The sequence below is a fragment of the Colobus angolensis genome, unplaced genomic scaffold (genome assembly GCF_000951035.1).
Source record: "Colobus angolensis palliatus isolate OR3802 unplaced genomic scaffold, Cang.pa_1.0 Scaffold1, whole genome shotgun sequence".
NCBI classification, from domain to species: domain Eukaryota; kingdom Metazoa; phylum Chordata; class Mammalia; order Primates; family Cercopithecidae; genus Colobus; species Colobus angolensis.
Genome location: NW_012110918.1, coordinates 4502912 through 4529680, shown reverse-complemented (window position 1 = coordinate 4529680; position 26769 = coordinate 4502912). Strand labels below are relative to the sequence as shown.

The following is a 26769-nucleotide window of genomic DNA, read 5'->3' as shown; positions in this document are numbered from 1 at the left end:
GCTAAAGAGGCAATCCTAAGTAACATACGCTAAAGAGGCAATCCTAAGTAACATACGCTAAAGAGGCAATCCTAAGTAACACATTTATGTTACGTAGCAAAAAGGAAACAAACCCAAATAATAACATGCAGCAATAAGCATTTGTAGCTGCGGTGTCTGCAGTGGCTCCTAAGAGACTGCTGATCTTGGACAGGCTTGATCGTATCTCTGGGAGGGGACTGGCTAGCACTCTCAACTGGATGACTGAGAGGACTCAGCGTGGTTTCATTCTGCAGTAGGCTAGGCCAGGTCTGCTCTCACAGCGATGGAAGAAACACAAAAAAGCAAGCCGATACACTCAAGGTCTCAGGAGGCTGAGGTTCAGAACTCGTGCGTCATCACACCTCCCTTCTTCTCTTGGCCCAAGTACTGGCCTGCCTTGATGATAAAAGCTCCAAAATTACCAGACAAAGGGTGGACACAGGCAGAGGTGGATAATTAGGTCACTGATGTAATCAATTACCCAACTCCCGAATCCATTTTCTCAGCCACTCTGCTAACATTAGTTCACTATTTCAGCCAAGAAGCCAAAGGAAAAAGCAGCAAAACAAACCCCAAAAAGAGTATACATAAAATCATAAAAAGTAAGAAGATAAATTTAAAAATTAGAAAACAACTAAATAATCAAAATGATGAAACAGTAACATTTCTGTTTTGTTTAAAAGGCCATTAATAAATTCAAAATTCTAGCAAGACTAATGAACAAAAATAAAAAGAAGTTTAAAAATAGAAGAAAAAAATACATTGATATATAATAGGTTTCCAAAAGTATTTTTAGTTATAGATATTTTAAATTCATGCTAATAAATCTAAATAGAGTTTGAAGTCAGGTAGCATGACGCCTCCAGCTTTGTTCCTTTTGCTTAGGATGGTTTTGGCTACGTGGGCTCTTTTCTGCTTCCATATAAAATTTAAAGTAGTTGTTTTCTATCCTGCAAAGAAAGTCAGTGGTAGCCTGATGGGAATAGCATTGAATTTTAAATTACTTTGGGCAGTATGGCCATTTTTATGATATTGATTCTTCCTATCCATGAGCACAGAATGTTTTTCCATTTGTTTGTGTCCTTTCTTGTTTCCTTGAGCAGTGGTCTGTAGTTCTCCTTGAAGAGGTCCTTCACATCCCTTGCAAATTATATTCCTAAGTATTTTACTCTCTTTGTAGCAGCTGTGAATGGGAGTTCATTCATGATTTGGCTCTCTGCTTGTCTATTGTTGAACATAGGAATGCTTGTGATTTTTGCACATTGATTTTGTATCCTGAGACTTTGCTGAAGTTGCTTACCAGCTTAAGGAGTTTTGGGGCTGGGATGATGGGGTTTTCTAAATATACAATCATGTCATCAGCAAACAGTGACAATTTGATTTCCTCTCTTCCTATTTGAATACGCTTTATTTCTTTCTCTTGCCTGACTGCACTGGCCAGAACTTCCAATACTATGTTGAATAGGAGTGGCGAGAGAGGACGTCCTTGTCTTGTGCCAGTTTTCAAAGCGAATGCTTCCAGCTTTTACCCATTCAGTATGATATTGGTTATGGCTTTGTAGTAAAAAGTTCTTGTTATTTTGAGATATGTTCCATCAATGCCGAGTTTATTGAGAGTTTTTAACATGAAGGGATGTTGAATTTTATGGTGGCGGGCACCTGTAGTCCCTGCTACTCAGGAGGCTGAGGCAGGAGAATCGCTTGAACCTGGGAGGCGGAGCTTGCAGTGAGCTAAGATAGTGCCACTGCACTCTAGCCTGGGCCACACATTGAGACTTCATTTCAAATAAATAAATAAATAAATAAATAAATTTTTGTAAAAAGCTAACAGTTTCTGTCACATATAGTAAGCTCCCAGAAGAGCCAAGACAATTTTGAAAAGAAAAATAAGATGAAGAACCTGTTCTAGCATTTACGAAGGCTTATTATGAAGTTCTAGTAACTACTAGTAAGTAGACTATGTGCAAGAAATATACAAAGAGATTAATTGAAAAATAAGATACTTCCAAGTGCATATACACATAATATACATATGCAGACACACACACACACACACATATCTGCTATTTGAGAGAGAAGGCATAACAAATCAATACAGAAAGAAGGAACCAGAAAGTAGTTCATGTTGGAACAACTGGCTTGAGAACTGCAAAAGAAAAAACTTGTCACTAATAACTCAGGTCACAAAATAAACTCAGACGTATGAAAGAGTACATCTTTCACGTACTCCTGAAAAATACTTGAGATTATTAGAAGAATATGAAGGAATGTGTATTTATGATTTCTGAAAAGGAAAGTGCTTTCTAAACAGGACACACACACCAAATACACAATCACAAAGGAAAAGGTTGTTTAATTTGACTACAACAAAACTTAAATACAATAAAAGAAAATGAGAGATTGACAAAATTAATAACTGGCAGTAAACCAGTATCTAGAATATATCATGAACTCCTACAAATAGGCATGACCAAAAAAAAAAAAGAAAACTGAGTACAAAAAGCTATTTCCAGAAGTCTAAATAACCATTCAGCATATAAGAAGATGCTCAAATTCTATGAAAAACAAGACAATGCAAATTTAAATAATGAGATACCCTACACACTCTATGTTTGTGCATAATTTGGCTCTGGGAAGCTGTACGTTGTTTTCTGTGTGTTCCTGTTCCACCCTCAACTTTCAAAGGCTTTGTGCACCCAAGCCATAAAAGAGACCCTCTCCATTCTCTTACCCTTCCCCCATCCATAGACTGCTATAGCTTTTTGCTCAGTGCGGTGCTTGAGATATGGGTAGGAGGAACTCTAAATTTCTTGCTCCTTCAGTATTAGATACTACAGATCTGGCCCTTGAGGTGAGGCTTCCTCAACATGTTTTTCTCCCTACATACCAGCCGATTCCCACCTTGTATCTGTTGAGAGGTTCTGGGCCTGTGAGAGTTTCCTTTCCCCTCCTGTGGTGAGAGCCTGTCTCTGCTTTGTATCCATGCTGGGTCCTTGTTGCAAATCTCGGCTGCAACTTTGGGAATGGGGACTGGAAGTTTCCCACACACCTGCAGTGGTAGCAGGCTGTTGCTTTTTACTAGGTGCAAGGCTTATCATAGAGCGACGTGGTTTCCTTCCTCTCCCTCCACAAAGTGGCTTTTTGCTTCTGCCCATAACTTAGCAGCAGTAGAAGTTTACTTAGAACAGTAGTAAGGGTTGGGGGAAGGGGTGGTTGGTGCTTTACAGATTGCCTCCCATTAGCTGCTGATTTTTGCTTTAACTCCTCCCCGAGATGCAACAACAGGTTGTTTTGTGGGGCTGACAGGGATTCCTGTCCTTCCACCAAGGCTTCTAAATTTGCCCTTTGGAAAAACTATTCTGAGACATGGGTGTATTTTGTGGCCTGGGAGCCATTGGGGGTCTCTCAGGTTTCTTGTTTGCGTATATACTTTAAGTTCTGGGATATATGTGCTGAACATGCAGGTTTGTTACATAGGTATACATGTGCCATGGCGGTTTGCTGCACCCATCTACCCATCATCTAGGTTTTAAGCCCCACATGCATTAGGTGTTTGTCCTAATGCTCTCCCTCCCCTTTTCCCCTCACCCCCCGACAGGCCCCAGTGTGCGATGTTCCCCTTCCTGTATCCATGTGTTCTCCTTGCTCCGCTCCCACTTATGAGTGAGAGCATGAGGTGTTTGGTTTTCTGTTCCTGTGTTATTCTGCTGAGGATGATGGCTTCCAGCTTCATCCATGTCCCTGCAAAGGACATGATCTCATTCCTTTTTATGGCTGCATAGTATTCCGTGGTGTATATGTGCCACATTTGCTTTATCCAGTCTATGATTGATGGGGATTTGAGTTAGTTCCAAGTCTTTGCTATTGTAATTTTTTAAATAATACTAGGTGAAACCTATTAAAAAAAGAGTTGACAAGTAAGTGCTGGGGTCCCAGTAATTGTAAGCAAACATGCAAGCTGTGGGTACCAGGACTAGCGTCCACACTCAGCCATCAAAAATTTAACATTTCAGCTGTTTTCTCCCTACCTGCTTTTATAGTAGCCATGTCTTTCTCTAATACTTTACCACTTCTGAAACCGATCATGGGTCTCTTTCATCCCTGGAGAAGGCTTTTACCCTTTGGACTTTAGTTTACCTAGTTACCTGTGATCTCAGCTCTTTGGTAGACCCAACAAAAGTTATCATTTTATAGATTATCTGACTTTCTCTCATTATTAGGAAAGCAGCACTATTCTCTTGAGAATTTACGCATTGTAAGTGAAAGAAAAATTCAGGAAATTTTATAGAGAATGTCAATATCATTGTTGATGAGAATGTGGAAAAGATGAATTTTGAAATACTTCTTAAAATTGCTACAATGATTTTAGAAAAAAGTATATATATACACATACACAGAGGTGATACATATGCAAATATGTGTGTGTATTTTTCCTGATGACTCTACATAATAAGCATAAATTCTTAAATATGGAAACAAGAAATAAATGTCATTTTAAAATAACATTTGGTTAAAATGACATTTTCAAATGACAATGTAAAGCTCTTTACAATCTTCTAGCCCAAACTATGGTGATTATCCTATCTTAAGATTTTAATTTTTCAAAGAGAGATAGTGAAAAGTATGATTTCTTTCATTTAGGAAAGAAAATTTTCTTTCATCCCACAACAAATTAGTAAAGAGTGCAGTTATTTCTGCTATAAATAACAAAGATCCCATTAAATTGTCTTAGATAGATCAATTCCTAAAACAGATTATTCAGGTTCTTAAGCTAAATATTATAGAGACATTAAATTTGGTGTTCAAGGATGTATTTATTGAAATTAAGAGTGATGTATGTGGCTGGGCGCGGTGGCTCACGCCTGTAATCCCAGCACTTTGGGAGGCCGAGGCGGGCAGATCACGAGGTCAGGAGATCGAGACCATCCTGGCTAACACGGTGAAACCCTGTCTCTACTAAAAATACAAACAATTAGCCGGGCGTGGTGGCGGGTGCCTGTAGTCCCAGCTCCTCGGGAGGCTGAAGCTGGAGAATGGTGTGAATCCAGGAGGCAGAGCTTGCAGTGAGCCAGGATCGCACCACTGCACTCCAGCCTGGGTGACAGAGTGAGACTCCATCTCAAAAAAAACAAAAAATAAAAGAGTGGTATATGTGTAGGTGTTGGTCTGGGTCAGGGGACTGCAATCAGGGGACAGAAACTACCCAGTAATTAAACAAAGTAAGTTCAATATACGTACTATTGAATAGTGGCAGGAGAATAACTATAAAGATGGACTGAGAGCTCAAGAGGCCTTCCTAGGGTTGAGGGAGAATATCCAAAGAAGAGTAAACATGGGGAGATAAGGTATTCATAATTGAATAAGGTGTGGTTGAAACCCACTGAATGTCAGAGAAGCCTGAATGGCAAGCTGTGGACACCAGTACTGGAGTGCACTGCTTTTGCAACAGGATGGCCAAAGGAAACAGAGCTTTGAGGAAAAGGCTGTAGCTATCTGGGGGCTCCCAGATATACTACTGCTACCCAAGTCAAGAGCTAGAGGAAACACACAGTGAATCCTGCACACTACAGGTAGTTTGCATTGGAGAAAACAATTTACTCAGTGGGGAAACATACATTCTATAGAAACCCAGCAAATGAACTATTCTGATACCTGGATGGCATCAGATGCCTGCAGTGTCTCTACTATCCTCTCTGCTGAAACAGTATAGCATCATGCCCGCTGGCAAAGGAAAGTACTTAAAGGATTCAGATCCATTTTTATAGAGCAGGCTATGCAGAGTGAATTTAGGGCTGAGAGACAGTAAATTGATAACTGGCACAGGGCATCACAAATAAATGATAGAACAGAGTCTACAAGTGGGGAAGGAAGGAGAGCATGGGAGTAATGCAATGCTGACTGGGGAACACTCAGACTCTTTGCACTCATTTGCAACACTGGAGTATTCGGTGACTCTTTTTTTGTTGTTTGCAGGATATTTCTTCTTATTGAGAACTTCATATTAATTTTATATTCTTTCTTTTTCATTAAACAAGACAAGATGAGGAAGAAAGAGATCAGTGTGTGTCAACAAACTTGGGCCTTATTATGCAAGAACTTTCTTAAAAAATGGAGAATGAAAAGAGAGTCCTTAATGGTATGACTCAATATGTATGTTGTTCTCTATTTATGATAGGAAAACACCCGTTGCCTGGGAGGTTATCTATGCCACGTGTATCACCCCGACACACCAAAAACACTAAAATACAGCACCTTTATACAACAGAAAATGCTATTCTTCAGGCCATGAATCTGTTTTTGAAGACATTTCAGTTGACATGGGCTCATAAATTGAGGTCTGAAACCACTGAATCTGGTAGCAATTGAGAAACCAATACATGTTTTAAAAGCCAATGGTCACATTTGTTACTAGTGTCCCCACTCATAGAGAGTAGGGTTAAGATACTGACATTCCAAAGATATGGTAAACAAACCAACCCATCACAATGGTAACTGGCATTTTCTCTTTGGGATCTCTTTCTCTTCTTGAAACAATTAGTTTTCTTCAAAAAAAAGAAAAAAGAAAAAAAGAGAAAAGTTGAAATTGTATTAAGTCCAAGAAGAAAATTAGCATTAGCTCTTATAATCTTACCATATAAAAAATCTTGATTAAACTTTGATATATTTTAAAAATCAGATAGATAGAGCTAGGCAGCATTTTTAACTAAATTGAAATTCCACTATACAAACATTTTAAAGTTTTCTTCCCCTAAGATCATGCATTTTGGAAATAAAGCGATTTCTTATTGGGACTTCGCATGTGGTCAGGATTTATAACTAATTAAGATACTGTCCCTCAGACACTGTCTTATTATTAGAATTATCAGAATGCCCTTACAAACTGGTATACTGTTGAGTTTGTAATTCCAGAATCTTAGCATGTAACCAGTATATCATTACTAAGCTAGCAATGCCTTGGAACTATCTCTTAAAACACATAGACTTTCAGCAGACTTTAAACAGTTTATAATATGGGATATATTGAAGCTAGAAAAGTACAAAAGAGACAAACTTTACGACAAAATGATTGTGGATGACTAATTTTAAATAAGACTTTTCTTTATCCTTTCTCCTGTGTTATATAGGAATGGCTGAACTCGTTGCTCCTACTACTTTGTTTGTATATATATCCTCATAGTCATCAAGTAAATGATTTTTCTTCACTGCTTACCATGGATCTGGGACGGGTAGATACATTTAATGAATCCAGATTTTCTGTTGCATACACACCTGTCACCAACACAACCCAACAGATAATGAATAAAGTAGCCTCTGCTCCCTTCCTGGCAGGTAAGTTTTCTAGTTACTTAAGAGGAACGTCTGGTGTGAATATTTGGTTAATTTGACTGCAAATTTATGCATTTAATTTGTATTTCAGTTTGATAAATCTTAATGGTCAAACTTTCTGGAGTACATAGATTGGGAATATGTCTTCCCTTTGTTGGAAGTAACATCTCACCACTCACTATCTAAGTTAAAACTAAATGTATTGCTTCCCAAACAAGGGTTTACCATTTGGGGTACACAGTCTTTCAAAAAGAAACTTGTTGATCTGGCATAGGATTTGAGGAAGCATGAAATTATACAGACTGGTGCACATTTAGAGTAGTAGTGTTTAGGGATATGTTGGCATGTGACTCTGAAAGCATTGTCACCAAAATGGCATCGTTGCTGTAGTGTTTTCTTGTCCTTATAGACAAAGAACAACCAGTCTCTTCCTTTCCTAAATTTGATTATAGGAATTTTAACTGTACCTTTTAACACCAAAAACATGTCCTTGCTCTACTTGAATATTCCTTTGAGTATTCCTTATTTCAGATTTTCATCCTTCAGCATTAAGGTGCTTAATGAGTTAAGGTTAAGTAGTTGTTAAGTCAAGTTAAGGTTAAGGTTACTTAACGAGTACCTTCAAGTTGAAGGGTAAAGATCATTTTTGTAGCAATAAATTTTGTAACAATCATTTTTATAGCAATGTTCTGAAATTAGAGGAGATGCAGCCTGGTACAAAGGCAAGAGAACTAGGCTTAGAGTCAGAGGACATTTGATTAAAAGTAGTTGTGAGAGTCCACTGAGAACTGCTGTCATATATATGTGTCTGGAGTGCATTTTGAAAGCCATCAGCTTCTCTTAGCCTTATTAGTAGCATATGCAAAATAAGAATAAGAATTTATGCAACAATAAACTCTTACAGTTCGAAGAAATAAGACCTTGTGTTCGATAGGTCAGTGGGGTGACTAGTTAACAATAATCTGTAAAAAATAACACTATATTTTTCACAAATATTTCATTTGAGAGTAAGAGGCCCAACTCAATCTGTCTTAAGAAAAAGAATCCTTTGACTAGCTTAAAGGAGCAGAGTATTAATGCAGGATAGAGGTTTATCATCAACGGAGGTACGTCTCTGCCCCTCAGATCTACAGCTTTGTGTGCTGGCTTCATTCACAGGTTGGTTCTCCTAGAGGCAGAGTTGGTCTGCAGACTCTTCAGATTTAAGCCCTCCCAGATTAGCAACTCCAGTGAAAAGATTACAGATCATTTCTGATAGTTCACAGTAACTTCAAGGATTTTATCCACAGGAACAAGTAGGTGACTTTGGGTTAGTGTTGATCTTGGCTCACCAAGAACTAATCTCTTTGGATAGGGGACATGCAGTATTTTCATTGCCCACTTGTTGAGCTCCCAGGTCATGGACCACATCAAAACCACAGGATATATGAGTGAAGGAAGGGAAGTATCCCAAATGGATCACAGTGTGTTTTTACTAGAAGAAGAACTGGATGTCAACAGATGAAAACAACATATGTCCTTTATAACTATAAATGCATACTTCAAAGGGAAACCTGTGGTGGTTGTCCTGTCATTCATTCATAGGTTGGGTCCAGGGCTAAGATCAAGATTAAAATTAGTGCTATAGTGAGTGTAAGTGTTTAGTTTTTATTTGAGATGCTCGTGGTAATGATAACAGGAGGATGATTTCTACATCAGCTAGTAAAACTAATGGTTACTAAGAATTTTGTAGAGAATGGCAGATAGGTGTATCCTATTGGAGCAGACCCACATTCATATGGGCATGATTTTTCTGTATAAAAATTTAATTGTTATAATCACAATAACTACAAAAAATAATGCTAGCTATGTATTTGTCAATAAAGTTAATAGGAGGTTAGTTATTCTGTTCTGGATTATACCAAACCCAGCTGATTGAAAGCCAACTATGCTAATACTAAAAGAAGATTCTCATTAACGAATGGAGATGGAGGTACAGGAACAGTCAGACTATATCCACAGGATGTCAGTATCAGGCAGCAGCTTCAAATCAGAAATGATGGTTGGATATAAAGTCAGATTTTATCTGATGAATTGAATTATTATGAGTTGAGTTATAATTTTAAAGTGACTTTGAGCTTGTACAACTGTGTGAGTATCCTAAAAACCAGGATATTATTAAAAGGGCAAATTTTATGGTATGTGAATTACATCTCAATTTTTAAAAGAATATAAAAATGTGTCTTAGAAGGTACTGACTACTCATTTTAAGCAACATAATTCCCTCCAAGGGCGTTCTTCTAAGGAAAACCTACACATCTTGCTTCACCCAGTCACTGGAAGCCTGCATAACCTCTTTTTTTCCTTTCTTTGTCAACTTCCGTCCAAATTCCACTCCAGCTTAAGTAATTATTAATCTTATGCCTGGATTCTGACCCTTTCACTGGATTCTGTATCCAGTAATCCAGTTCATGCACTTGCTGTTTGGAGTCTCTGTGGCCACAGTTTCCAGAGCATGTTGGACTTTTCCTTCCTGTGAGTCATCCAAAACTTGCTTTCCAGCGGCACCTCACCAAGCATCACACCGCTAGTTCCACAAACATTTTAATGACTCTGCTGTGCATCTTACCTACCAACACTGAATCCACTTCTGATTCAACATTGTAATGTGATATGAACTATCTACCTAAGGTCCAGTCTCCTAAACAGCCCTGAGATGTGTCTGCCCTTGCTGTTTCACAGACGTCCATAACAAGTCCCAATGTCAGGAACTTGAGCTTCTCAACATTACCTCATTCCAAACCACATGCAATTATAATAATAAACATTCATTAAATGCTACAATATGGCATATTTTTATAAAAACTGTATTCTGTAAAAAGAGCATATTTTGTAATGATATTATTCTATATTCTGTACTCTATTAATATTCTATAATAATAATAATGGTTATTACATTTATTTTACAAATATAGAAATTGAGTAACAAAGGCATTCGTTCATGATGACATAAGTTTGAGAATAAAATTAATTCTATCAAAATACATACTGCTTGCTCCCTCTACATTCATCTTCAACACTTCCACCCCAATCCAGAACTTTTCTTGTATTTCGTCTCATTTTTCAGTATTAATAAAACATCCACGTGGCCTTGGACACAATACCTACAGAAAAGAGGGATTCTTTCAGTGATGTCAACATAGTTTCTTACATGTTTTTAAATTTATCACCTTTTTTTAGCTTATCAACCATACCATCAGGGTTATTAAAGAAAAATAAATTTGTATAGGTATGTCTGCCTGATATAAAACAGTGCCTAATTGTAATTTAAATATCTATCTCTCTCTATTTACCATTTCAAATTTGTAGGAATGTTAATTATTTTTGAACAGTTTAATTGGTATAGTATGACACTGTTTGTGATTGAAATTGGCTCAGTAATCACAACATATGAAAATAAAATAACTAATTTTCATGTATTTCTTCTGATTGTATCTAGATGGAACTTTAGAAATTTCTCTCCCACCCAAAACTTTAGTTTACCTTTCTGAAAGTTAATACGTGATTATGTTTTACTTCCATAGAAAACTCTAGTAAAAGCAATTCAACATGACATCCTAAAGTTGTGTCTCCTAGTAATTTACTAACAATAATATTTCCTTCTTGTAACAAAAGGTAAAGAGGTCTTGGGATTGCCAGATGAAGAAAGTATTAAAGAATTCACAGCAAATTATCCTGAAGAAATAGTAAGAGTCATCTTTACTAATACATACTCATATCATTTGAAGTTCTTGCTAGGACACGAAATGCCAGCAAAAAAGGAACACAGAGACCATACAGGTAATTTTCTGGCTCTAAATCACTACTCTCTATTTCAATTATGTCATAAACCATGTGTGGGAATAGAGGTTAGTATGCCAAATTAGAGCTTCGCTATCTGTCATAATGATGTACACATGTCCCTCAACGTTTAAAAAAAATATTCATTTTTGGGCATAAGAACATACTGATAAATGGTCACTATATATAGTTATATACATATATTTACATAGATATATATTTATATATGTAAATTTAATATGTATTCATATGTACACACATAGATATTACATGGAATATATGATTGTTAAAAGAAAACAAGGTTGTTTATGGATAAGATAGAACAAACTTCTCTTTAAATAAGCTCAATTGTTCAAATTATACTGCAAGGCTATAATAACTAAAACAGCCTGACACTGGTACAAAAATAGACATATAGATAAACAGAACCGAATAGCGAAACCAGAATGAAGCCACATACCTACAATCAAATGGTCTTTGACAAAGTCAAACAAAAACATACACTGGGGGAAAAATCCTTTTCTGTAAATGGTACTGGGAAAATTGAATAGCCTTACGCAGAAAAATAGAACTGGACCCATATCTCTCACCATACACAAAATTTAACTCAAGATAGATTAAAATCTAAACATAAGACGCGAACCTATAAAAATTCAGGAAGAAAAAACTAGGAATAACCTCTTCTGGACATTGAGCTAGACAAAGAATTTATGACTAAGTCCTCAAAAGCAAATACAACAAAAACAAAAATAGACAAATGAGACTTAAACTAAAAAAAAAAAAACTTCTGCACAGCAAAAGAAACAATCAACAGAGTAAACAGACGACTTACAGATGGAAAAAATTTGCAAACTATGCATTCAACAAAGAATTCAAAGAACTCAACAAGCAAAACAAATAACCCATTTACCTATTTTTCAATGGTGTTATTTGGATTGTTTGAATTCTTCTTTTTTCAAAAGAAGACATACAAGCAGCCAACCAACATAAAAAGATGCTCAATATCACTAATTATCAGAAAACGCAAATTAAAACCAGGAGATAACCATCTTCCCTAGTCAGAATGGCAATTATTAAAAAGTCTAAAAAAATCAGACGTTGGCAAGGATGCGAAGAAAAGATAACACTTATATATCATTGGTAGAAGTGTAAATTAGTACAACCTTTATGGACAACAGTATGTAGATTTCTCAAAGAAATTAAAACAAAACTACCATTTGATCCAGCAACTTCACTACTGGGTATCTACCCAAAGGAAAAAAAAAAAAAAACATTATATTTAAAAAGATACATGCACTCATATGTTTATTGCACTACTATTCACAAAAGCAGAGATAGAGAATTAACATAAGTGTCCGTCAACAGAGGGCTGGATAAAGAAAACATGATATATATATCATGGAATACTACTCAGCCATAAATTAAAATATTGATAAATTTGACTAGATATAAATTTTAAGAACTTCCCATTATCAAAACACACCATAGAGATAGTGAAAAATAAAGCCAAACATTGTGATAAAGTGGCCAGGCGCAGTGGCTCATATCTGTAATCCTAGCACTTTGGGAGGCCAAGCCGGGTGGATTGCCTGAGTTCAGGGGTTCGAGATCAGCCTGGGCAACATGGTGAAACCCCGTCTCTACTGAAATACACACAAACACACAAAAATTAGCCAGGTGTGGCAGCGTGTGCCTGTAGTCCCAGCTACTCCGGAGGCTAAGGCAGGAGAACTGCTTGAGCCTGGGAGGCAGAGCTTGCAGTGAGCAGAGATCGCGCCACTATACTCGAGCCTGGGTGATGGAGTGAGACTCCACTTCCAAAAAAAAAAAAAGTGGTAAAGTGTTTATAACAGAAAAATCTAACAAAAAATTAATTCCAGAATATGTAAAGATTTACTTTGAATAAATAGGAAAAAGATCAAAAATACAAAAATAATAATTTCATAAAACAACATAATTAAAAATAATTTTGTAAAACAACACAGATCAAGAATAAGCACTAGGAGAGGTGTTTTTCCGCAAAAATTAGCAAATAGAACAATTCGAAGTATGGACAAGGACATGTAGCAAAGAGAACACCTACCCAGCTTTACAAAATTTTTAAATTCCACAAAAACTGAGAAATCTTATTTTAAAGTTGATGTGCACATAACCTATAACTCATCATCATAGAAATCTTATTAGTGAAACTCTCATACCTGTGTTAAAGATTTGCAGCCTATTCTCTTCTTCCTGAGGACATAGAATAATTGCTTTTTGTAGCCATAATAAGATAGCTAGACCCAAGGCATTTAAACGCAAGTGTAAGTTCTTCACCTTTTCTCACCTGCTTCCGCAAACTAAGGAGTCATGTATAATACAGACAGTGCAACTAACACTTCCTAAGATGGAAATGCCTTCCATCTTAGGATCCTAAATTTGATGTGAATCAAGTACCACCCCACAACCCTCCTACCAAAGACCTCTGCTGAATGTGTAGCCTGAGTAAGAAATAAACTCTTACTGTGATAAATCACTGAGATTTAGGGGTTATTACTATAACATATAAGAGACTATACTGACCAATATAGATATATTTACAAGAAGACGTATATACAGATTTTTATAGCAGCAGATTTTTTTTTCTGGTAATTGCAAAAAGAAAAAAGGAACTAACCAAATTATCATCAACAGGAAAATGGATAAATATATTGATTTACATTCCTGCAATGGGATTTCATAACCATAAAAAAGAAGAAAAAATTAAGTGGGGCCACTTATATACATTTCGAAATCATAATATGGAATAAACGAGCATAGTTCATAATAATTATTGTAGAGTTTAATTTTTTAAATTACGTATGTAGTTTAGAGATATATAGTGGCATATGTATAAACACAATGTTCAGGAAAGCAGTTAGCTAGTTAGAAACTTGGTGCTAGGGGAAGTGCACAAGAGTTTCTAACTGTATTTGAAATGATGCATTTATTTTGCAAATTTTTAGTGGGTCCTTGGGTTTTTATTGTATTTTTATATCATTTGTATATCTGAAATATTTCAAGATCTTATTAAAACCATGTTTCATGTAATATGTATTAAATTCCTATACTCAATTTTAATTAATCTTATTCAAGGATATCTCTTTAATCTAGTTTACTATTAAATGGACTGATAGCTCTTTTTAAATAAATCCTTTTCTTCCAAAGATATTCTGATTGGCATGATTTAAGCATAGTAAGTAATCTTACTTGAACTTCCATTTGCCTATTATGCCTGTGTTATATCCAGTGTTAGAAAACGCTTTAGTTCAGTGTTTCTCAATCCATGTTAGGCTCTGTGAACTTTTGAAAAACACTGAAATATGCAGTTTTCACAATACAAATCAGAAAAGAGAAGAGATCAACAAAATTCTTAATCAGCAGAAAAGCACAGGACATGGTATGAGAAAAGGAAAACATTTCCTGAGACTGCTCCGCCTCCTGAGTCTGCCTGATTCATTTTGAGAAACATTATTATAACTTACGTTTTCATAAGCTTTGAGTCAAAATAAGAACATTTGGAATTTGGGACCATTGTAAAGTCCACTGTTTGCTATAATCAGTATTGAAATCATGTTTCAATAATATAGATAGTGATGTAATGATAGTTATAATTTGTTTTTTCACAAAGCTCATTGTTATGAAACAAATGAAGATGTTTACTGTGAAGTTTCAGTATTCTGGAAGGAAGGTTTTGTGGCTCTTCAAGCTGCCATTAATGCCGCTATTATAGAAGTGAGTACAAAATGTTCAATGCAAACTAGTGTTTAATGCCAGTTAATGATATTAGAGGCATCAAAAGTTTCATGAAAGAAAATATAAGTGGATAGCCTTGTTATTTCGTTTGCTCACTCTGAAGTTTACTGAAGTTTCTATATACCATGGAATGTAGATACAAACAGAAGAAAAAGCATCTTATTCATGGACTCAACTTTGTTGGGAAGCCAGGCATATAAGAAAACTATTAGAACAGAAGTAGACTAGTACAGAACTATAAATCAGGTCTTCATAACTAAATGAGTAAAAACCTTCTCAGCCTTAGAATGCCATGGAAGAATGCCTAATTGAAATAACATTCCAGCTTGAAGCTAGGGACGTAATGAAACACAGTGAATTCTGAGAACGGTGAGTCACTCAGACTGCCTGGACCCAAGCTCCCAGTGGGTCAATGGCAGGACATAGAAGTGGAAAAATGGGTTAGCATCAAATCCCAATAGGCCAATTATACATCCATAGGAAAATAGATGGTTAAAAGAAAACAGCATGCTATTCATTAACATACAAATTTTGCTTATTAATGCCTTTCTTCAGATCACAACAAATCACTCAGTGATGGAGGAGCTGATGTCAGTTACTGGAAAAAATATGAAGATGCATTCTTTCATTGGTCAATCAGGAGTTATAACTGATTTATACCTTTTTTCCTGCATTATTTCCTTTTCCCCATTCATTTACTATGCATCTGTTAATGTCACGAGAGAGAGAAAAAGGATGAAGGGCTTGATGACAATGATGGGTCTTCGGGATTCAGCATTCTGGTGAGTCAAACGCAGCACAAATAAATAAATGGAGGAACTCAGGAAAACTGGGACTCTTCAATGCATCTTATCTTTTCTTTTTCTTTCTTTCTTTCTTTCTTTTTTTTGAGATGGAGTCTTGCTCTGTCACCCAGGCTGGAGTGCAGTGGCGCCATCTCGGCTCACTGCAAGCTCCGCCTCCCAGGTTCACACCATTCTCCTGCCTCAGCCTCCCAAGTAGCTGGAACTACAGGTGCCCGCCACCACGCCCAGATAATTTTTTGTATTTTTAGTAGAGACGGGGTTTCACCGTGTTAGACAGGATGGTCTCGATCTTCCGACCTCGTGATCCACCTACCTCGGCCTCCCAAAGTGCTGGGATTACAGGCCTGAGCCACCACGCCTGGCCTCTTCAATGCATCTTTATTAAAACCTGTTCCTCCACAACCAAGGGGTACAAATAAGAGATACCTACACTGAATAATTTCAGATCATGAACAAATTTCCACTCAGTTAATTTCAGTGGGGAGAAATGCTCTGCAGTGATGGACAAAAAAAAAAAAAAGGAAAATGTATTTTGCCTCTGGAAATTTTACAGGACTAAGTAGAGAGGCTGGTTATTTAATATATTTAACAATCTCTGACCCAATTATATCTAAATCTATTTCAGATTCACTGTACCATGAAGGAACTGCTATAGGAAATAAGATAAAAGGGGATAGAACGTGCTAACATTTAAGAAAATACAACTTCTATTATGAATGATATTGACTTTTTTAGAAAGGAGGAAGATAATATTTTAAAGAAACCTAAAAAGTAAATTAAAAAAACTTTAAGAAAACAAATAAGGAGCCAAGTGTAGAATTTTACAGAAAAAATAATGTCACAACTGTCACACATCAATGTCCATTTAAAAAAATTTGTTGCCATGAATAAGAAAATGCCACTTTTAAACATTCTTTAGTAACAAGGAAAGAATAAAAATCCTTTATCCCCATGAATGGTATAAATTGTCATTGGTATAATGTTTGCCAGGCTGAGGCTATGTGTTACTGTGCTTCTCTGAGTTAAGGAAGAAGACTGCGTTTAGGTTACTGGGTGATTGTGAAGAAGGCATAATGAGGAGTGACCATGGCAAGAGAGGCGTAAACAAGATAGACACTGGTATCTGATTTGTTTTTCTAAGACCAGCCGAGCGAGCACAAAAGAACCAGCAAGTAGGCAAAGGTCAGGAGCAAAACTGCAAGTTTATTTTGGTAACCTAAGGTGTGGGGAAGAAGTCTGTCGGCCTCCGGCAAAGAAGGCCGACAGAGTCCCCCCTTGTGGGGCTCTCGGGCGGGGTTCCTGCATCCCGACTTCAGTGGGGCTGGAGGAAGACCGCGTGGGACCTGGGCCAAGAGCGGCTTTTCTAGGGAGTGGGAGGGCAATAGGCGGGGCACGGGCGTGTCGGGGGCGTTCCGCAGGTGCGACCAGGTAAATCTTGGTCTCTTTGGATTGACGTCACCTGGTGCATGCCCAGTTGGTCTGCACCTTCCTGGGTCGCCGGCTGCATTTTCGCGCGCGCGGGAAAAGTTGGGAGGGGGGAAAAGTTGGGAGGGGGGGGGATGAAGAACCCGGAAGTGCACCATCTTGCCTCCGTTCGTCCAAACAGTATCTGTGCCAGACAGAGGTGGGATGTGAGCTAGGAGGGGATTGGAGGGAAAAAGAAGCCAAGGACCAGGAGCTCCTTTGAGACTGAAGAACATGGTGGGTGTACCTGAGGGAATGAGCTGGCGAAACAGGATGGTGAATAGGGGCTGGGTAGTGTGGGTTTAAAATGTCAGAGGTTGGGTGATTGCAAGAATGGACAAGGTTCTGTGTGAGAACTTATGAGTAATTGATTGAAAGGGCATGGAGGTGATGTTTACAGGGGGTAGGACATTAAAAAACAGAGAGGCTAGGAAGGCAGATGGGCTGTGCATAGGGCAACAAATTAGGAGTCTAGAAGAGTTCCTTCCAGTATTAACATCTTATAAATCAATACTGACCTCTTGTTTGAATTAATACTTGAGGGAGACGTAGCAGAGCAGTAAAATATAAAGACTCTAGAGCCAAAACCCCTGAACTTGAAACATGGTTACACAACACACTGGTTCATTAGATTCTCTATCAATAATATGGGGAAAATAAAGGTATTCCTGAATAGGGCTTTTGGGAGAATAAAATAAATTAATGCTTGCTAAGCTCTTAAAACATTCTTCAACACATACTAATTGCTATGTGTGTGAGTTATGGTGTTGGTCTTGCCACTGTTTTGCTTTTTAAAATTATTATTTCATTATAGTTTTCAAAGAATATTGTAAAACAAAATAAAAGAAATTGATGAGGAAAGGAAAGTGAATTATTCTGATATAAAAGAAATGGGATAAAAAAAAACATTCGTTCTTAACAAAAACCATGAATGGAATTAAAGGCAAGTATGTAGACTTTTCAGTGAACACATCCAGAGAAAGATGACAACAGCTTTTGGGGAAGGAGCGGCATGACGGAATTTCACATAGGGAAGAATTTCTTGTATCTGAGGAAACTTGTGACGGTCCTGAACATGGAGAGACTCCAGAGAGGACAGAAGGGTCTGAGGTTCACTGAGGGGCTACCCTGTATTAAGACAGTGCCTTACACAGCCATCATCTTATCGAGCCCACAGTTGCAGTGTTATTCCTGGTGTCCAGAGAGATAAAGGAATAATAGAGTGGTTACAGAGGTCGCCCAAGGTTACAGAGCAAGAATGCAGCAAATAAATTGTTCGATCCAAAATCTGTTAGACTGGAAACCTAATTACCCCCCGCCCCCACCCCCTAGAACAATGTGCATGTATGTGTGAATGTATTTCTGAAATCAATTTTAGGAAAAACAATTCCTAATTCCCAAAGAATATTCCTAATTCCTAAAGAATTCTGCCCAAAACTTTTACCGTGTATTTATGTATCTTAGAATACCCAATAAATACCTGTTGAAAGAGGGAATGAATGGACGAATAAGTGAATGAGAACACCCAATAAATACCTGTTAAAAGAGAGAATGAATGGATGAATAAGTGAATGAAAAGTTATGTTAGAATCCATTTCAGGGCCAGAGGTGGTGGCTCACGTCTGTAATCCCAGCACTTTGGGAGGTGGAGACGGGTGGGTCATGAGGTCAGGAGATTGAGACGATCCTGGCTAACAAGGTGAAACCCCGTCTCTCCCAAAAAATACAAAAACTTATCCAGGCATGGTGGCGGGTACCTGTAGTCCCAGCTACTGGGGAGACTGAGGCAGGAGAATGGCGGGAATCCGGGAGGCGGAGCTTGCAGAGAGCTGAGATCGCGCCACCGCACTCCAGCCTGGGAGACAGAGCAAGACTCCGTCTCAAAAAAAAAAAAAAAAAAAAAAAAAAAAAGAATCCATTTCAGGTCTTCCTTTTCAAGTGAACATAAAATACTAAAACAACATTTTGTTTCCACATTAGGCTCTCCTGGGGTTTGCTCTATGCTGGTTTCATCTTCATTATGGCCCTTTTCTTGGCACTTGTTATAAAATCTACACTGTTTATCATTTTGTCTGGCTTCATGGTGGTCTTCAGCCTCTTTCTCCTGTATGGATTGTCTTTGGTGAGTTAGTGAATGAAATATCTCTCTATCCACCTCATAGCCTGAAACTTAAGAATTTGTTTCCGATTGATTACTCTATATGCCTCCTTTTTTTTCCTGTTTACTCTGCTTGCATGTGAAAAATCTATAAACAGGTATAATTTGATTTGAGGTGTTTTGTAATGTCAATTTTTAGTGCAATTTGCAGAACATAGTTTTGTATGCTATATACAAAATAATAACTATAATATACAACTGTTATGTACACAAAATAATAACTATAATTTTGTATATCAATTTTATTATGCTAGTAATAATGTTAGAGAAATGTAAGCCAACTAGATCTTCTCTCGTTTTAGATAGCTTTGGCTTTCTTAATGAGCATCTTGGTAAAGAAATCTTTCCTCACCGGCCTGGTCGTGTTTCTCCTCACTGTCTTTTGGGGCAGTCTGGGGTTCATAGCACTGTACAGACACCTTCCTGCATCCTTGGAGTGGATTTTAAGCTTGCTTAGTCCCTTTGCCTTCATGCTTGGAATGGCCCAGGTGAGACACCATCTGAATGTCTACTAATGATATTTCTGAAACATCTGTCCTCTCTGGAATTCAGTAGACTATAAGTAATCATTTACAAATTCAGCACTGTAAGGCTTAAAATTCTAGCAAAGGCTGTTGTAAAGTTGCAAAGACAGAACTTTTAAAAGCTTTGAAATTATTTAGCCCAGCAAAAATAAGACATTTAGAAAGTGAAAAAACAAGGATTAACATACAATTATTTAAAGGCAATATAAAGTAGTTTCTTAGGCTATTAATTAAATACGGACTTATTGCAAATCGAATTCTAAATAACTATCCCAGTTCATATTTTTACCTAGTAATTGAAGAGAATACATGATTAAAAATCATTAAATTAAATTAAATTGAAAATTTAAAACATCTGGAAAATTCATTAGTAAATTGTTTCTGTTCATAAAATGTCTTTTCTGTTTACATGATTCTTTATTGAATTCCCCTTGCCTTCTAATTAAATGGAAATGTCAACCATTAAATATCCATTATTTAGTGTTTAACAAAAGGATTATTAATTATAAAGAGCTCATTAACTTGAACATCATAGACAAGTCCACTTCTGGCTCTCCTTAAACACACCAGTGCCTTTTGCCCAGAAATTCTCCCTCATGCCACCAATCTACATGGATCACCACATCTTTTGACTGTGTCCTATTTGGTAAAAGTTCATCTGAGTTCCATCTCAAATGTAATCTCTTCCCATACTTCCCTACTTCCTCCCAATGTTTCAATTTCATTTGGAACATATTTTTATCATAGCAATTACTAAATTGCATTCTAGTTGCTCATATGTCCATGCCTTCCAAGGCGTAAATTTGAGAACCATAAAGGAGGCAATCTCCCTGTATAACTCTATTATCAGTATGAGGCAGCTAGTAGTCCTTGTATTCCTATGCTAAACCTAACTGTTTAAATATAAACCTTAAACCTAATTTCCCTTAATTACTTTTCAATTTTCAGCTTTTACACTTGGACTATGATTTGAATTCTAATGCATTTCCTCATCCATTGGACGGCTCAAATATCATTGTAGCAACAAATTTCATGTTGGCATTTGATACTTGCCTCTATCTGGCGCTGGCGATTTACTTTGAAAAAATTTTGCCAAGTGAGTAGTGATATAATTAAAATCAAATATCATTTAAATAATTGTATTTCTGAAAACAAATCTCCTAATACACGCAGTATTTATATTTTAAGGACTACTTGGTGTATCAACAGGCAAGGGAGGAAAAATCTTGTCGCCACTGGCCAAATTATTTCTTCATTTCTTTCTCACTACTTGACTTGTCAGAACTAAAGCCTGAATTTTGTTTATAGAATCACTAATCTTCACTTGAACTTCACTTTAAGTAGTATAAACCTTCTTTTTTTTTTTTTAAGGAGATCTTAGAAAGATAATTCCTAAACAAGTCTGGTAATCATGGACATTTATAGCTGCTTATGTCTAACTATTTAGCTCAATGGTTCTGAGCTCTGGCTGGACAACAGAATCATGTGAAGAATTTCAAAGCAATTCTAAGCCCAGTTCAACCTGAAGAGATTCTGATTTAATTAATCAATGCATCTACATTTTAAAAAAATCTCCCCAGAATTTCACAATAGGAAAGCCAATATATCATAAATTTTCATTTGTATCACCTTACAACATACAAGAATATGAGTTTCACAAGAATAGGGATTTGTTTTGTTCACAGATGAAATTTAAGCACCCACCACCGTGTCTGATGCACCCTAGAGACTCAGTAGATACTTGCGTGCTTCACTAATTTTTTTTTTTTTTTGAGACAGAGTCTTGCTCTGTCAGCCAGGCTGGAGTGCAGTGGCACAATCTTGGCTCACTGAAACCTCTGCCTTTCCAGCTCAGACAATTCTCCTGCCTCAGTCTCCCAAGTAGCTGGGATTACAGATGCGTGCCACCATGCCCAGCTAATTTTTCTATTTTTAGTAGAGACGGGCTTTCACCATGTTGATCAGGCTGGTCTTGAACTCCTGACCTCAGGTAATCCACCCACCTCGGCCTCCCAAAGTGCTGGGATTACAGACATGAGCCGCAGTGTCCGGCTTGCTTCACTTTTTTCTCCCTTATTTTACAACCAAAGGCAGGGCCTGATTCTCCCTTCTGCATTTTCTATTTATTTAAGACAGTATGCCAAGGGCCCTTTATTCAAAAAGCAATGAATACACACTTGTGGAAAGAGAAGAAGGGAAAGGGTGAGCAGGAAGACAGAAAGCCACATCCTGAGGCAGGAAATTCATCCTGTTTTGTTTTTGTTTTTGTTTTTGTTGTTTTTGAGATAATCCTTTAAGAATTACTATCTCTGCCTTTTAAAAGAACCCAGAACAAAAGATGTCAGCATCCACTATTGTTGGCTAGCACACTTATTATACAATTAGAATTGTTTGAATATGGTCTATTTTCGTTTGATTTTTTCCAGTAGAGGTAAAAATTACATAACTGATTAGAAAAATTACTTTTTTGCCTACTAATATTTTAAGCCTCTCTACCTCTTGTTAACATTGCTTATTTAAGACACATACTTAAATAAATTTTCTCTGTTCCACTTTTGTTTTTATGGCAAAATCTCATTGACTGTTTTTTGTGTTTCTATCATACTGTATATCCCTGGTGTGCTGTATAGTTCAGGAAATTTACTCTTCTGACCCTCGTACTTACTAATTCTTCCCTTTCTCCTTCTAATTAATAAAACATTCTGGTTGTATTATTTTTCATTTTTGTTTGTTTTTCCAATGTGTTTATTCTCAGTGGATCCACAAACAGATGTCACTGTCTTCACAATTCCTTATTAGTATCCGCTTAGGTAATTGTTTTCTCTAACGAATTTAAATTTTATTTTGATGTGCATTATGTGATATAGTCCATCTTTTTTTAGTCCTTGTTTCAAACATACTCTAATGATATTACTTTAAATATTCTCTTTGTATATGTTTTATCAAGTTATATCACATATTGTTACATTTTCATGTCTGCATTTTATTTTTTACTTAACATTATATCACAAAAATATCTTTCACATCCGTGCTTTTTCCAATTTCAAAAGCATAGTATTTTATTATTATAACCAGAAAATTTATTTCATCCAAATAAGTGAGTTGTTCTATTTTCTTCCTAATTGTTATCTGCTCACTAAGCTTGAATTTAAGACCAGAGGTGACTGTGTTCAAAATGCTTTCAAAGATAATAAATATGAATGACAGAAAAATTAACTGAATAAAATGACAGAATAATTTCATGGTAAATCTGGTGGCAGAAGGTATCTAGTTATGGTGGCATGCTTTTATTTGCTAGATTTTTCTTTTGTCAAAAGGGAGAGATAGGTACTAACAACATACAATATGGCACGTATAGAGAGAGTGTAAGATATTTATTGCATGAATGAAGGACTGAACATGTGAGAAGTACACAGAAGTTTGAAAACCCATAACCTTATAGTGGAGGTCAGTTGGAGAATACCAGTGAAGCATGATTCTTCCATTTCATAATGTTTCCTAATATGAAGAAAAACAGAAGCGATGCTAGAATACTAATACAGCTGGATTCATTTCCAGCAAGATGTTTATGAGTAATATGTCTTTAAAGCAGATCATAAATTTGCCTAAGAGGAAAATTATGGTTTGGGGATGAAATAAAGCAGAAATACAAAATAGCTTTAAAAGTATTCACTTTAAGTTTCAACTAATTATTTTATCATGTTCTTTTTCTTTCTTACAAATGTGTCATTTACTTTTCTTAAATCCTATTCTATCTTCTCTTGGTTTTTTTTTGTTTGTTTGTTTGTTTGTTTGTTTGCTTTAAGGTATCCAATAGTCATTCTCAATTTCTTCTTTCTTTGCCTATGTAATGACACCTAGTCTTCCAGACAGAATTCAGCATGCCTGCATGTCTTACATTAACAATTCAATCTGTCTTTCTTGAGGTTAAGAAATTCTAAAACATTTATTTAAATTCCTTTTGAAATATTTAAAAATCACATTTTTATTGCTTCCTATAGGATCTATTATAATGGAGACATCTGGTAACTTTTTTTTTCCTTATGAAGCTACATGTGTCAAAACATGTATTACCTGGTGTTAACCATATGTTCAGGTTTAGCGACAAAGGGGCTGCATTGCCATGTAACATTACTGTGACTCTCTCTCCCTAATGTGGTGATTGAACCAATATTTGTCTTCTGGCCATGTAGATGAATATGGACATCGGCATCCACCTTTGTTTTTCCTGAAGTCCTCATTTTGGTCTCAAACACAAAAGGCTGATCACGTGGCCCTTGAAGATGAAATGGATGCCGATCCCTCATCTCACGACTCTTTTGAACCAGTGCCTCCAGAATTCCATGGGAAAGAAGCCATCAGGTAATAAGGCTGCAGGTGGAGAACAGGGCAAAAAGGCAGGAAGCTAAGAGTTAGCACCTGAGGCAAGCAGTTTTCCCTTTTGTGCTCTGTAGACAGTTCCCACCTGTCCTCACCTACGCTGCTTCTGCCACTTTCCACCTCAAGTTCAAAGGAAGATCCCTTTACCAACCGCTTACAGCCTAACATTGTTGACATTCACACTAAATAAAAGCTTAAATTTTACCAGCTAAGATAATTCAGCAAAACCCTTGCTTGGATTCAGTGTTTTATTTGTTTCTCTCCATCCTCAGCCTCCCTCATTGCTTTACTAGGTCTCAGTTACTCATTCTTTGTCCCCACCTCATCTGTCTCCTTTTTATCTCCTTTTTTTTTTTTTTTTCTGAGATGGAGTTTCACTCTTGTTGCCCAGGCTGGAGTGCAATGGTGTGATCTCAGCTCACCGCAACCTCTGCCTCCCGGGTTCAAGCGATTCTCCTGCCTCAGCCTCCCAAGTAGCTAGGATTATAGGCATGCACCACCATACCCAGCTAGTTTTGTATTTTTAGTAGAGATGGGGTTTCTCCATGTTGGTCAGGCTGTTCTCGAACACCTGACCTCAGGTGATCTGCCTGCCTCGGCCTCGCAAAGTGCTGGGATTACAGGCATGAGCCACCGTGCCTGGCCTTTTCTCTCCACTTTTTGAACTTCTCATTTTTCTTCTATTTTTTGTCCTTTAAAAGAAGATGAAAGAGTAAGAAAGAAGGACAAAGAAAAGGCCTAGAGGTAGATACAAAGGGAATTCAGGAAGAGGCACCCTTCAAAGTTAAGCTTATCTCATTCTGTGTGACAACAAAATGTCCATTTTGTTTGGTGCTGGTGACTTTTATTTCTAGATATGAGAAAATAGGAAGAAAATCCTTAAGATCCCTGACTATCCAAGTCATACTCATCGCAATGACCAGCCTGTGTCAGCCCCCTATGAAATGTCTCAGATTATCCCAGGTTGCTGAACTTCTAAAGAGCCTATTTCATTTTGTTATTTTAGCCTGTTCCATATTTATCTTCCATATTTTTATTTGTCCCATAACTAAGCTAGGTTTACTCTAGCAGAGCAACTCAGAGCAAAACAGTGGCTTTATTCGATGTGTTTGTGTGTTTCTTTTTGTTCCTCTCTGATCTCTTTAACACCTTGCCCAATTATAGGTGCTATGGAATGATGGTAAAATGGAATTAAAAATAAGAATATCTAATTAAACAGCTTTGGCCAGGAGTGGTGGCTCATATCTGTAATCCCAACGCTTTGGGAGGCTGAGACGGATGGATCACTTCAGCTCAGGAGTTTGAGACCAGCTTGGGCAACATGGCAAAACCCGGTCTTCACTAAAAACACAAAAATTAGCCAAGCATGGTGGTGCACACCAGTAATCCCAGCTACTTGGGAGGCTAAGGCTCCAGAATTGCTTGAACCCAGGAGGCAGAGGTTGCAGTGAGCCGATATTGTGCCACTGCACTCCAGCCTGGATGATAGAGCAAGACTCTCCCTCAAAAAAATAAAAAATATATCTAATTAAACAGCTTTATATGAATAGAGACTGAATATTTTATGAATAATAGATGATAAAATAAGAAACATAAATTTGATTTGGCTTATGGATTATACACTTACCTGGTAAAATAAAACCATGCAGATTTAAGGGCCTCGGATTCCAGACCTATAATAGTACCCAGCATAAGTTAATTTCATTCCTTTATTTCATTCCTTTCTATAGCCATCATCACCATGTAACCAATGTCATCTTATATGCACTGTACATGCAAGATGAAATATTTCATTTACCTTCCAACACAGTCCTAAAGCCCTGCAAATTTTCAGGTTGTGAAACCTGAAACTTCATGACCTGGAATAAGTACGTTGGTTAAGGTAACAGAGCCCTAGGTGGTTGTAATGGGATAAGCTTAGGTGGGCAGTACTGTGAACCTCATGCTCTTGCTATTATGATACATTGATTTTCTTTCTTACTGTAGCTCTTAATGAACCCTTGGAGACCTTGAATCAGGATAGCCAAAGATCTTTCCAACCTGTGCCAGTGGTTCACAGGAGCCTTTGGGTACCTGATGTCCATGTCATCTCTTGGTCTAGCTTCCTTAGCTTTGCAACTTAGAGGTGATCCTGTTCTCCAATACTAATATTAGCTTATACCCCAATCTATGGAACATTTGCTTATAGGTCCCAAGCACAGTTAAATTCTTATAACTCCTCACGTGATGCCAATGTGCAGACAGGGTTGGCAAGCAGTATTCTAGCTGATTCTGCCACACAACTATGACTGCGTGAGAGTGAAGACCTAGATCTTCATGTACCCTGAAGATAAGATTCATCCAATCCTGTCTACCAAACTGGAAATTACAAACTGTAGAAAATTGTCACTTTGAAATATCTTTTCTTTTTTTACAGAATCAGAAATGTTACAAAAGAATATAAAGGAAAGCCTGATAAAATAGAAGCCTTGAAAGGTAAAAAAAAAAAAAAAAAAAA

General features: G+C 37.1%; 1 protein-coding gene across 3 annotated transcripts in view; it reads left to right on the top strand.

Annotated features, from left to right (window-relative positions):
• Positions 1-26769, top strand: part of ABCA8 (ATP-binding cassette, sub-family A (ABC1), member 8) — an 86474-nt gene that overhangs the window by 3222 nt on the left and 56483 nt on the right. For 2 of the 3 annotated variants that reach the window (XM_011933258.1, XM_011933194.1), the window contains exons 2-11: positions 6057-6157; positions 7146-7350; positions 11002-11166; positions 14816-14919; positions 15496-15722; positions 19191-19332; positions 19671-19856; positions 20841-20988; positions 24086-24254; positions 26689-26747. In XM_011933258.1, the coding sequence (XP_011788648.1) occupies positions 6062-6157; positions 7146-7350; positions 11002-11166; positions 14816-14919; positions 15496-15722; positions 19191-19332; positions 19671-19856; positions 20841-20988; positions 24086-24254; positions 26689-26747 (1501 nt within the window). In that variant the 5' untranslated portion in view covers positions 6057-6061. Of the gene's footprint in view, positions 1-2965; positions 3104-6056; positions 6158-7145; positions 7351-11001; positions 11167-14815; positions 14920-15495; positions 15723-19190; positions 19333-19670; positions 19857-20840; positions 20989-24085; positions 24255-26688; positions 26748-26769 lie in introns of those variants that run through there. The other variant, XM_011933123.1, reaches the window with a different exon arrangement.